Source organism: Haliotis rubra, unplaced genomic scaffold, assembly GCF_003918875.1.
Source record: "Haliotis rubra isolate DU_JTF1 unplaced genomic scaffold, ASM391887v1 Scf2, whole genome shotgun sequence".
Taxonomy (NCBI): Eukaryota; Metazoa; Mollusca; class Gastropoda; order Lepetellida; family Haliotidae; genus Haliotis; species Haliotis rubra.
Window position 1 is genome coordinate 8,144,293 of NW_025766002.1, and position 13,366 is coordinate 8,157,658.

The window sequence follows — 13,366 nt, forward strand, 5'->3', positions numbered from 1 at the left end:
AGGGCAGTGTCATAAAAAAGAAGAGCAAATACAATTTGATTCTTGTTTAATACTATAAATAATTCATACAAGAAAATAACAATTTATTACATGATTCTTCACATTATTACACAATCCATGTGCATTGTCTCAAGGTCTGGTAAACATAGAATTACCAGACCCCATCAGGTGGAGAATATAGACCAGCATCAGGTGTTCTAACCAGACTAATAGACATGTTGACAGACATGGCTTTTGATTAGCAGGTGTCAGATTACATCTTGTTGGTATAAATTAATCTTCTGAATTGATCACAAGTCCTACTAGACTGTTTCTATGGTGTACGAAAACAATAAGAAGGATTTGATCATCACCATCAATCACCTCAACTTTCAGGTATTTCAGTAATTTTCAAATCATACTTTGTGAATTTCATGAAATATTTTCACAAAACAAACCACGCATATGGTTGCAGTAAAGAGTATACACAGTGATTATATTCACACATGCTTACTCCTCCCATCCTCATCCCACTCTTCAGGGTTGATGTCATAGTCAATCATAGCTTTATCCAGATATATCCATTTGCCCAGCACACCCACATCCACAACATGTTTATGAAACTCTGACCACTGTGGCTTCAACTGTTTGCATTGGGCATCATAAAGTCCAGACCAGTGGCTATGTTGTGTCCTCCAGACCAGTGTTAATATTCCTAAACTTGTAAACCTCAGTTTACCATCTTTCAGTGTTAAAGCGAGATCCTGGATATGGTTGTCAGAGGTTGGGTTTCTAATAGGTTCACCTACAAGCAGTAAATCTTGTGAGCTGTGAATGAGCCGTGTTCTGAAACTCGTCTCTGAGGGGTTAGTTTTGTACAATAGTCCAAGTCCTGCAAGTGTTGAAATGTAAATCGAAGACTTCATTGGATACTTCTTAATGTCTTGAATAGTCTCAACAACAACTGTTTTGTAGTCTTGAAAGATCATGTTGAAGTAATCGGCTGCAACAGAAACAGAAACAATGAATATATGAATTCGAGATTGACACCCCTCTGTACTTATCAAGAATTCATAAATCCTATAGGGCATTGGGAAGACATAGTATAGCATTGTGTTCTAGAACATTAATTGATCACAAACTGCAACAGTAGACAATTTTTTAGTCAAAAAGCCTATGCGTTTGTAAAGCTGGTATGTTCACATCAGTGAATTATTTGAGTATTTAATATAAACCAACGGCTTGATTCTGATTTGGCTTACTTGCTAAATCACTTTGAGGGCAACGAGAAACAGAACAAGTCGTGATACGTTGCATCAGAATCTAAGTTGGGTTAACAGAAAAAAAATATTTAGTTCAGGCATAACTGTATGATCACATCATAGTGAATGTTACTAAGTCGACATTTGGATGATGTCAAACTAAATGTGTCATTCTCTTGAAATCATCATGATTGAGACAAAATCATCAAATGAGAATATCAAATGTCCAATCCACTTTTTACATATCATCCTTGGAATTACTGTCAACTGTATACACATTCTTGGACCTATTTATCGACGATCAACATGTCTTACCAATCTTCTCTATTCTTCCGCCTTTCAATTTTTCGGGAAATGAAGGTTTAAATTGTTTGACCCCGCCAGCCATGCGAGCCGCATGGTTCTTGAAAGCAGACGCCATATCGGTTTGTCTATTCCGCAGCAAATAGATTGCCGAGCTCTGAAGCATCACTTTGTTCCAAATGGCCTCATTCTGCTTGCGAAGACGAAGCCCAGTTGTGGCTTTTGGCGGTATCTCTGTAAGGAGCTTTGCATTTATTCACGATGACTATTACGAAAATATATTCTTAGGAGCTTATATAAAGCGGTTATATGATGAATTTTTTTTATTTTTGGAACTATATAAACGGAAACTATTTCTTTTTCACTTTATGCAAAACTGATTTGCTCCTGTACCATCATTCTACAAAATGGCGTCCTTTGCGATCGACGTGGAAGACGACACACTCATTGTAAGGCATATCTTCCAACTACAGTGGATGTCCTTCATATCCATTAATTTTATAAACAATTTCACTTTTCTTCCCGCCACTTTTTCAGTTATTAGCTTTGACTAAGTTGTGATTAACAACTATATTTTCGAGAATTAGTTTGTTATTGTTCGGTTTTCGATCATAAATTTCACATCCGATTTATCAATATCACTTTATACTTTCAGGATCAGAACAAATCGAGTGATGGGTTACAGTTTCAAGGTAAACACTTCATGACTCTTTGACCGATTTAGGTGTTATGTATTTGATTTTATTCTGTATGCCGCAAGAAGTTTACATGGAAAAATGAGATTGAAATAGTAAAATCAATTGAGATGATACTGATATTGTGAAGCTAGATCAAGTTCTGTTCACATGTTGTAAGAGTGTTAGTTATGTTGATGTATATGTTGCCACGTAGTCACGAATATAATGATTGTGTCATGGTTTCATATGGTCCTAGAAATGTTTTGCTTCAAATTTGGTAATGATAAATAATATATGGAGGATTGCATGCACCAAAGGCATATGTATTGTCTATTGTCTCTGGACATTATCTCTTCTTCATGTACATGGATTGTCGACCAAAAAATACTAGTGTTATGTCAGTTTCAATTAGAATGGCATATGTCATGAAAAAAGACATTATCAACTCCTGTGAAAAGCATTCAGCTAAGTATAATCAGAATTAAATTGTTCTTTTCAGTATAATTTACAGTAACTCATATTATCATGATCATGATGGATGACATCTTAGGACAATACACACTACAGTACCAAGAGCCTAAGTTTCTTTTTAACTTATGGCATTTCTTGATTCATTAATCTTTTCAGGTAGAGGGTCATGGATGCCCTTTTGTAGTGTTATATCATTTGCTTACCAGTATCTGCAAGTAAACTAACTGAACAGTTGTGGTAAAGTCTGCAGCCTGTTTCAGTAGCATCCTCTATTTGGTTAGTTGTATTGAATATTGTTATTGCAGATATTCCCCACTCTGAGGACAAGGGGAAGGTACAGACTCACACCTTTACAAACTTCCCCCACACAGCCGACTCTGATGATGATGCAGGGGATAAATCAGAGGTAGGAAAGTTTGAATCTCTGTAAGGTGCCATAGGAACTGCGATGACTGAAATCAGTCAGTGCCTATGTATATTGTGCATTGAATGTTTTGAGGACGTAACGAACCTGATGGATGAAGAGGCAAGGCTCAAATGTTGATTTTCAAGGTTTAGCGAAATCACTTTTCTAATAATGTGTTTGAACATGAGCAAGTCTTCAACTAATGCTGGGGGCGGTGGGGTAGCCTAGTGGTTAAAGTGTTTGCTTGTCACGCCAATGGCTCTGGTTCGATTCGCCACGTGGGTACAGTGTGTGAAGCCCATTTCTGGTGTCCACCTCCATGATATTGCTGAAATATTGCTAAAAGCAGCATAGAACTAAACTCACTCACTCACTCAACTCATGCTGGAATATTGCTGAGTGCGGCGTAAAACTAAACTCACTCACTCACCCTTGCTGGTTTGCTGAGAAGCCTTATTCTTTCTCTTAAAACAATGAGGGTCTTGAAGGGCCCATTCGTCCATGGCACCACAGTTTGATTTGAAGTTGCATCCTTTGGGCATGCATAAACCTATAATTGTAGGTTCAAATCCTCATTACTCATGATACATTTCTAGATTTATCAGCCCCATATGCATGTGGTTTTAATGAAGTGGTAAACATGGAAGACCTACATCACTTCAGGCCTCCCTTACAAATATGAATCGCAATGATGTAACTGGAATTCTCTTCTCACTTATTCCCTTAAAACATTGACATCATTAACAATAAGACCGCCTCCGTGATGTAGTGGTTAGAGCGTCCACCCGGAGTGCGGAAGGTCGTGGGTTCGATCCCCGACCGCGTCGTGCCAAAATACGTTAAAATATGGTACTTGTTGGTCCCTGCCTGGCTCTCGGCATTAATGGGTACAACAAGGACTGGTCGGCTCGAGTCAGTATACTGTGTCTAAGTGGGGTATTCCTGCTTCACTGCGGCATGATGTCTCAGTGGGCTAGCACTATAAAACCAGCTTAAGTCTGGGCTAGTACAAGCAGCCGCACATACACATACACACGCATGCACGTCATCATATGAGCGAAACATTCTCAAGCACGACGTTAAATCCAATTTCACCTCACCTCATTAACAATAACATGATTAGTCTTCCTTTGGTGAAGGGGCGGTGGGGTGGCCTAGTGGTTAAAGCGTTGGCTCGTCACGCCGAAGACCCAGGTTCTATTCCCCACATGGGTACAATGTGTGAAGCCCATATCTGATGTCCCCCGCCGTGATATTGCTGGAATATTGCTAAAAGCGGCGTAAAACTAAACTCAGTCAGTCCTTTGGTGAAACTATTTTGTAATTATCACAACTAAACCTCCTGTTTTGTTTATCCTCAGCTGTTGAAAGATGAAAAGAAGCCACCATCCTTTTGGACATTTGAATATTACCAGCAGTTCTTTGATGTAGACACACATCAAGTCATGTACCGAGTACTTGGGTCAATGACGCCACGGCCAGGCCGCAACTTCCTCACAACGCAGATACGTCCAAAGCCAGATCTGTATGGTCAGTGCACTGCTTGCTATTATGGTTAAATGTTTAATTCCTTCATTTTCTACTCTATAGGATTTTGTATCCTTTCTACATTTATAGATGTGATAGTGAATTGTATGATAGTCACATGAAGTTATTATTGTAAGTTATTATTGTAAGTCTGTACTATTTGATGTGAAGTTATATATCTTGTGACATGTTTGTCAATTAGTGTTCTGCATGTTTGGGGGCGGTGGGGGTAGCCTAGTAGTTAAAGCATTCACTCATCCTGCTGAAGACCTGGGTTCAATTCCACGCATGGTGTCCCAATAATATTGTAAGTAGTATTATATTGATTGACCCACCTCGGCTGCCATGATACAAAATACAAGATGATGTTTTGAAAACCAAGAATTAATGAGATTATAGTTTGTTTTCATCAAGTCAGCCCATATCTGGTTGTGGGTGCCATGATGACTGCTGGAATATTGCTATAATGGATGATGGTGTAAAACCATGTTTATAATGTTGAATATTTACTCCAGACACAAGAAATGCCAAATGGGAACTTAAGTGTGTTACCACTAATTATCAAACTCACTTACTGGCACTCACAGATTTTTACATGACATGACTCACTTCACACATTGTATCCATGTGGAAAACCGTTCGTGGGTGAGAATTGTGCACTGTTGTCAAAAGGTGCCAAATTTGCATGGGTACAATTAAGAATTGTGGGTGTGATGATGATGATGATGATGATGATGATGATGACCATATTTTCCTCCCCATGATTCCAGGCCCATTCTGGATCTGCACCACACTGGTGTTCACCACGGCCATTGCAGGCAACTTGGCAAACTACTTTCAAGCTGCTGGCAAAGGCTACACATGGAAGTATGACTTTCATAAAGGTAACTTAACTTATATCCGTCTGCAGTGTTCAGGTTAACGCAAAAATCTGCGTGTTTCTCGCAAATAAATCAACATTTCATGCACAATATTTCTGCATGTGTTCTGGGAACAAGTAATTGAAAAATGTATTTTCCCCAAGGAAACAACAAAATAAAATGAAGTTTCTCTCAGCTAATTTGATTTGTCAATGATGACAACATTCTCTGAAATGCATGGAAATGACGCTGAAATGCAAGGGGAAATGGCGCTTTATAGCTTGGGTGCATGCCCACGCAAGATTTTGGGGCTATGCTTTAGGGGACCTTTTTCCTACCATGAACACTGATCTGGTAACATTTATGAATGTACTCAGTGTAAATTCCCCAACCGGAGCCATCTGTCAGCTTCAATGCTGTTGAACCCTGCTGTATTCAGTGCATTCAGCATTCTCTACCAGTAATTTGAATTAACTCCTAAACTAACTTCTGGACCGATCTCTAAGAATTCTTCTTCAGCAATCCAATTTAAAACTGAAAGGAAAATGCAGTTATAACCCTATTTTATGTGTGTAAGTTACATGTTTGCTGGCTTGATTGTCTATGAGGCTTACATGTCATCATATCCCTATTGCGTAGATCGACATGTCTGGTCCACACTCGATTACCTACAGAAAATATATGTGGAATATTTCTTAAGTGTTGCGTTATAAGCAACAAACCAACCAACCAGTCAAGGAATAAAGTAGTCTATATGTGTATATGATTGCCTTGGACCTATCATCAAAAACATTTTGGTTACATTGGTGTTTGAACTCTCATAATATATATGGTTTTAATACACACACCCCTTTATGAATTTTCATATTAGGGTGTGTTCTGTGAAATGTATCTCTTTGTTGTTTACTGATTTTCCAAACCTGAACCTTGATAAGTGTGTTGACAAGTTAGGGAAGGGAAGTAACTCTTCATGTGCGAGGAACTCAACATGCTCAGTCATTGTGCATAGCATGTGTATTTCATACATGCAATGATGTTACTATCATTAACCAGCCAGCTAGAACAAGCACTTGTTTTAGGAATCACAAACATGTAATCCAAGTAATGCTGAACACTGAGAAACAGTCATACACATGTCAACTGAGTTCTTTGAAAGGCACGTTGAAGTGATGAACATGAGTGAGAGATTTATTTTATATTAACTTCCTAAGTGTCATGGTAAAATCTGTGATTTACAATATTATTGTTGTTGTTGATGTTGTTATATAACATAACATATTAACATGGTTAATAATATGTAATAACACAAGTGACTGTAAGTAAGTGTGTGTGTTGCAGTAACCTTCGCAGCGACAGCTATCTTCAGCTACTGGTGGCTGATCCCAGCAGCTCTGTTCGAGATTTTGTGGTGGCGCGGCAGTCAGTCTCGCTACACATTTCTAGAACTCATCAGTGTCTATGGCTACTCTCTGGCTATCTACATTCCTATATCGGTGAGTGTCTTGTATGAGTGACATGATAGAGAGAAGTCAGCCAGACATCTTTCAACTTTCTTCTTTTGTCTTCATATCATACTGTACAACATGTTGTTTTCTTAATAATATTTTTGTAGTGCATTTTGTTGTTCTTCCCTAGTTCATTTTTGTGAAAAAAGTCCTGTTCACACTGGTTACTTCTCACACTTTTGCATTTGCTGTATGCTTCTTTCATCAAAATCCTGATTGGCAAGGGTCCGAGAACTTTTCCAAATCCAAAGGTGGCAAGGGTCCAAGAACTTTTCCAATTCTAGATTGGTTACAGAAGACCTTGGAATGTTTGGTACAGGGGTGAAGGGTTACAGCAGTGTATGAAATAAGCCGCAAACCCAGTCAGACATCATGGCTGGTAACTTCAATGTGTTACCAGCCCAAAATGAATTTAACCAGACCAGACAATCCAAAGAAAATTACTCAGATGTATGGAACATGTTTTCTAAAGTTTTTTACCAGACCATCGGGCTTGCGAGCTGTAAATGGAGACCGTCCGTCAGAAATCTAGCCCGTCTTGGTCGGTCGGACGGGTCTTATTTCATACACTGGTTACAGGGGTGCAAACTGACACTCGTGCATTGCTGGCAATGCCACTCCTTTCTATGTTCATAAGTGGGAAGTTAGGGTCTACTGCCAATAGTCTGCCCCCTAGATGACAATCCTGTGATAACCATCTACCATTGGTAGGGCTGGCAAAAATAATCGATAATCAAAAACCAGTAACCTCCTAGCTTCACTGGACCTATTTGTTTTTGGAACTTGATGATAAATTCTTTGCAAAACAATACATGTGATTTTCTAACCCTATTTTTCAGTTGTGAGTTATGAATTTGCATGTTGCTTTTCAGATTCTGTGGACCATCCAGATCAACTGGTTAAATGTTCTCGAGATATGGCTGAGATATTGTCATCCTTGGGGCTGCCCTCACTGTCTGGAAGTGTTCTGATATTCACATTCTGTGGCCTGCTGTCCAGATCAACTGGTTACAACAAAAGGGGTAAGATTTCTGGAAGTGGTTTTGATATTCACATTCTGGCCTGGGACCTGGGGTAAGATTTCTGAATGTGTGTGTTGGGACCTGGGGTAGAATGTGACCCGTTGCTATTATTATTTTATTATCATTATTATAGGATATTTATATAGCGCAGATATCCACACAACTAGTACATGCTCAAGGCGCAGATATTATTCCCCTCGATCATTGGATGTCAATCTCAACGGCACATCATATTATCAATCTCAACTCCCCGGGGAGTATACAACACTTGCAGCCACTAGGCGCACCAAGTTATTGCGGCTTTCTCATCCTTACGAGCTACCCATTCACAGCTGGGTGGACTGGGACACGTAGTCACAGTACTTTGTTCAAGTTTTGTTCAAGTGTTAGCATGTATTCATGTGGCCACCATCTGGTCATATACCAATGGATTTGTGGGTTCTTTTAAGTGCACTGGGTTGTGTATTGTACACTAGGGGTTGTGACAACACTGAAAGAGTCTGCACTCAAAGGTTTTTACACCCGGTCACAGGTGGGCGCAATACTGACACCTCAAGCTTGCTGAATCACTAGCATGGTGCCTAAGCCAGCTCGCCTACCATGCCACATGCTAGTAGGGATCTGATAGAGATTCAAGGTTAGAACGGGACCCTTGTCGCCTATACTGATAGTTTTAGTCTACTGAGTGAATCAGGTGGTCAACTTTGGTGGATTGTCCGGAATGGCCCCTGACTACCTCGCAGAGTTACTGCCCCTGTATCAGCCCTCACGCTCACTGAGATCACAAAACCAAATGCTAGTGACAGTGCCAAACATGAAAACCAACTTTGGCCAAAGGTCGTTCGCTTTCAATGCAGCAATGAAGTGGAACGCGCTACTGCTTGAACTCCAAAACATCTTTTAAGACTGGCATCAAACCATTTCTTTTCAAGTGTCAATTTCGATCTTAAGCGCACAGAGCATTTATTAGTGAATGATGCGCTATATAAATGCAATTATTATTATTGTCGCTCCTAATGTTAATCATAGAATTGTCTTCTCAAATGTGATTATTTACAAAATGAAGACATACTTGGATTATAGCTACGTTCATTTTGAGCATGTGACTTACACAAACATACACATGATACACAGATGCACACACATACAGACACATATAAACACACAAAATCGTTTGGTGTCATTTGAAAGGTTATAACGGCTGTTTAACAGATAAGAATGCTGGAGTCCTGATGATGACATATACATGTATTTCTGTAACATTAAACCCAACTCCTCAATTACCATGGTTACTGGTTTGTCAGTTTGACCACATACATCAGTAGCATGAGTTATGACCAGCTTTTGAAATAAACGTTAGGTCCTTAGGCCCGAAGCCGATTGAAGACCACTCGGACCCACAGCTTTTGTTTTCTGCTGGTCCATATGGCCGACAGCTTTTTCATTCCCAATAACTACGAGTATTATTTATGAGAAAATATCATTCGGTAATTTCCAGTTTAAATTTCTTTAACTCAGTATGTTAGTTGTCACACTTTTTGTTTGCTGGGAATTACTTTTCTTGTAGCTAAAATATAGGGCCTACACATTTTGATCAGGACCCACAACTATTTATGGTTCTGGGCCCTTAGGGGATGCAGCTTTTCAGGATTAAGGGCAAACACTGGTTATGACTGAAATGTTTCAAACTTCTCTCTCTTCCACTGTCCATTTGGGGCGGTGGGGTAGCCTAGTGGTTAAAGCGTTGGCTCGTCATGCCGAAGACCCGGGTTCGAATCCGCAAATGGGTACAATGTGTGAAGTCCATTTCTGGTGTCCCCCGCCGTGATGTTGCTGGAATATTGCTAAAAGCGGCGTAAAACCAAACTCAGTCAGTCACTGTCCAGTGTTTATGAATTTTTGATGGATCTTAATGTATCCATAATATTTCTGGACATTGCTTTTTTAAACTGCTCAAAACTGCATTTTCAAACTTTAATGATCAAATGTTTCAGATTGCTTTTGCTGTGATGGCTGTGATCCTCATATTTCATGCAGCCCTAGCAGCTGGCTTTGTTGTAAGTAGCCCATCTTATTAATCATTCATTTCCTTTTATTGACTTCTGTATATGTACACGAGTACAGTGGACGTTCAGGTAGTGAGCAGAAATATGATATGTTTGGACTCATTTCTTTTTTCTGATTGGTGACTTACTTTACATTATGTTTCCTCACCGTCCATGCCACGAGATAAGATACAATTTCAATTTTCCCTCCTGAGAGGTGCTTATCTTCTTCCCAGTGTTAATACAATGGTATGTTTTATATTATCTTGGAACTGAATACCTATCAAATGCTGTTTAGCAAAACTGGGCATGTCTAAGTAATGCAAGGGAGATAACTCTGGATATGTTTTACATCCTCTGTCTACTGTCATGATGTTCATAAAACTGTTCTGTAGCCATGCTCATGGAGAAGTTTGCTAAGCTAGTGAAACGTATGTGGTAAAGATAAATTCGTTGTCAATGGATCCCTCAGTCAGGGTGTATGAGATTATACCTGCTTTTGGTACACAGGCCTTGAGACACTTCGATCCAGGTGACAACTGATAAAGTTTAGGGACTGTCAACTTTACTTTTATTGCAGGTCACAAGAATAACACAGATTTGTTTTGAAGTTCCAAAAATATAGGACATTTCAACTGAGTTTTGGGAGAATAACTTCTTTGGGTTGCATTTTAGAAGTTCGGAAGTACAGTATTGAAAACTTTATGGATAACAACTTCTTTATTTCGGGAGTGACGATGTTTCTATACAGATTCTTGTACCAGTGTGAAGCAGGAATGTAACATAGAGTGGAGGGGAAGTATATATCATCATCATCGTCATCATTATCATCATTACTACCTTTCTTATCCTGAGTCCTGAGTCATACTAATTGCATATATCTGCACACTTTAAAAAAAATATTTTTATTATCATTGTTGTTGAATTGGTTATGTGAAAATCAAAGTTGTTTTGTGGCATATAATGTAATAAGGTATGATAAATGTATAATTTGGCATTTCAGTTGTACTTTTTTCACGTTCCTGCAAACACAACGGGTCCCTCTACCCTTGGTCCTGCTGTCAACAATACTGCAATCCCAGAAACTCAAAACCGTAGTAAAGCGCTACCAGAAGCGCAACAAAGAAAAAAACAGTTGAATGAAGCATCCAAACTCAGACCTGGACCAGCTGCCTTAAAAGGAGTTCCTGGAGCTGGCAGTGGCACAGCTGCACAGAGACCTTCTTTAAAACTACCAGCCCTACCCCAGAACAATCCAGGAGACAAACAAAATGAGAAAGTTAGATCGACAAAGAAAGCTGTGGAGAAGAAGGAGAACGTGAATGAGAACACTAACAAACCAGCTGCTGGACCAGAAAAGCCAGTGAGGAGAAGAAAACATCTCATGCAGTCCAACTGATTACTGGATGGTTACCTGGTCGTCAACTGCTACTTGGGAATGTATTCTATTTATTGTGGGAACATGAGAACTCATGGGTCTTGTTTTATCATCGGCAAACTCTTCTATTCTTTAGTTTTGTTGGTCGTATGTGTGGGGGTCAGTGTGTGATGTCATACACTGACGTGGTCGTATGTGTGGGGGTCAGTGTGTGATGTCATACACTGACGCATGTATTCATGCTGTCAACCACTGGTTGTTCGGACCAAGGCTTATTTATTGATAACCCATTGTATGAAGGGTCGAATATTACTGTCAGCCTTATTAATTTGATCATTCTTGACTTGCCAAAATATACTTTTGCTTTATTATTCTCGGACTTGAGGTGGGTCTACAGTCCCTCTTTCTGTGATGGATACTTGTGTTGGTTGAAGAAATCCGAAGTCCATTGACAGGCAGTCATGCAAACAAGTGACCCTATCTCAGACAGTCAGTTGTATGTTGTAAGTGTAACAGGGCTCCGATCTCATGGATGTGTTTGATGCTTTGTTTAACATGTCTAGGCCATGCATATTTTGTCAAATTTCAACCAGTAAGATAGCAGGCAGGCCAAAAAATACATAGAAATATACAAAATCATTTTCTCTTACTCTTACGAGTAGGCAAGAGTATGTGTATTTCTTTATAGGAGCATAAATATCCTCTCCGGCAGGGAAAACTGGGCTAAGAAAACTTGTTATTATTTGACATCGGAATGAAAAGTCAGGGCAGGCAAGGAGATGGGAGACAAAGAAAAAATGGACAGCCTATAATCCTTGTTCCATATATCTATAACTGTGGTGTACAGTGCTCATAATATTGAACCACCGAGGACAGACAAGGAACTTTAAGTGTGATTTGTGCTACAGAAATATTTTAACTATGTAGGCAAGTTTGTCTCATAAGAGATTTTTCTAGACCTCTTCAAATACTGATATTTGGCTCCAGAAGCCCAAATTTGGAAAATTTGGCTGCCAAAGCTGTTTGGATTCCTAGATCAATAACTTGAGAGATTATGATTTGGGGGAGATCAGTGCCAAGTTGGGAATATCCTAGCTCGATACCTGCAAAGATTGTGATTTCTGGGAAATAAGTGCCAAGTTGAAATTCAAGTGTGATGTAATAACTCATTGGTCCAAATGTGGGTTGAATAGTTGTTTGAAGGTGCTTGTGTACATGATTCTGACATAATGTAAAATACATGAATTTATGTATATATGTAAAGCCTTGTACATTACATTTCTTTACATGTATCCCCTGTTTTGTCTTCATTTGTTTTGCCCTGAAGGTCCGGGTTAGAATGTGCCTTCAGTAACCCATGCTTGTCGTAGGAGGCAACTAACGGATCCGCTGACTTGGTTGACACATGTCATCCAATTGTGCAGATCGATGCTCATGTTGTTGATCACTGGATTGTCTGGTCCAGACTCGATTGTTTACAGACCACCACCATATAGCTGGAATATTGCTGAGTGCGGCATAAAACTAAACTCACTCACTCACTCTTCAATTGTTTGTTACATGTGTTATTTAGAGAAAAATATTACCAGGTTAAGTTGGAGATTCATTGACAAGGGAGCATACACCTTTTGTACACAATATATGCATGCATATTAATTTTATTATTGGTGGTTGTATTATTTAAGTCTACTCAATGTATTAGTTGTTATTATTAGCAATTATGAGTTTTCTTGTTCATTAGGCCTTGGGATAACCTACTCGTGAAGGTGCGGGTAAGAGTATTGATCTTCAGTAACCCATGCTTGTCGTAAGAGGCGACTAACGAGATCGGGTGGACAGGCTCGCTGACTTGATTGACACATGTCATCGGTTCCAAATTGTGCAGATCGATGCTCATGCTGTTGATTACTGGATTGTCTGGTCCAGACTCG

At 39.4% G+C, this 13,366-nt stretch overlaps 2 protein-coding genes across 2 annotated transcripts; one reads left to right on the forward strand and one right to left on the reverse strand.

Moving 5' to 3' along the window:
* Nucleotides 1-223: 223 nt before the first annotated feature.
* On the reverse strand, nt 224-1,699 carry LOC124275236 (mitochondrial import inner membrane translocase subunit Tim29-like). The gene is made up of 2 exons (XM_046710718.1): nt 1,557-1,699; nt 224-982 (listed from the first exon to the last, which is right to left on the reverse strand). Exons 1-2 carry the CDS (start codon nt 1,660-1,662, stop codon nt 480-482), a joined length of 609 nt encoding a protein of 202 aa, XP_046566674.1. The 5' UTR covers nt 1,663-1,699; the 3' UTR covers nt 224-479.
* Nucleotides 1,700-1,922: 223 nt separating this feature from the next.
* On the forward strand, nt 1,923-12,727 carry LOC124275502 (protein YIPF1-like). The gene is made up of 10 exons (XM_046711084.1): nt 1,923-1,993; nt 2,200-2,236; nt 2,998-3,098; nt 4,460-4,628; nt 5,396-5,509; nt 6,824-6,978; nt 7,863-7,888; nt 7,954-8,011; nt 10,007-10,069; nt 11,061-12,727. Exons 1-10 carry the CDS (start codon nt 1,952-1,954, stop codon nt 11,454-11,456), a joined length of 1,161 nt encoding a protein of 386 aa, XP_046567040.1. The 5' UTR covers nt 1,923-1,951; the 3' UTR covers nt 11,457-12,727.
* The last annotated feature ends 639 nt before the right edge of the window (nt 12,728-13,366 follow it).

What these genes read in the sequence shown, in the direction of transcription:
- LOC124275236 (XM_046710718.1), bottom strand. Translation starts at nt 1,662, where the DNA reads ATGGCGTCTGCTTTCAAGAACCATGCGGCTCGCATGGCTGGCGGGGTC. An exon ending in CGGAAGAATAGAGAAGATTG is followed by an intron (nt 983 to 1,556) that starts GTAAGACATGTT and finishes TTTCTGTTGCAG; the next exon opens with CCGATTACTTCAACATGATC.
- LOC124275502 (XM_046711084.1), top strand. Translation starts at nt 1,952, where the DNA reads ATGGCGTCCTTTGCGATCGACGTGGAAGACGACACACTCATT. An exon ending in GAAGTATGACTTTCATAAAG is followed by an intron (nt 5,510 to 6,823) that starts GTAACTTAACTT and finishes TGTGTGTTGCAG; the next exon opens with TAACCTTCGCAGCGACAGCT. An exon ending in CTATCTACATTCCTATATCG is followed by an intron (nt 6,979 to 7,862) that starts GTGAGTGTCTTG and finishes GTTGCTTTTCAG; the next exon opens with ATTCTGTGGACCATCCAGAT.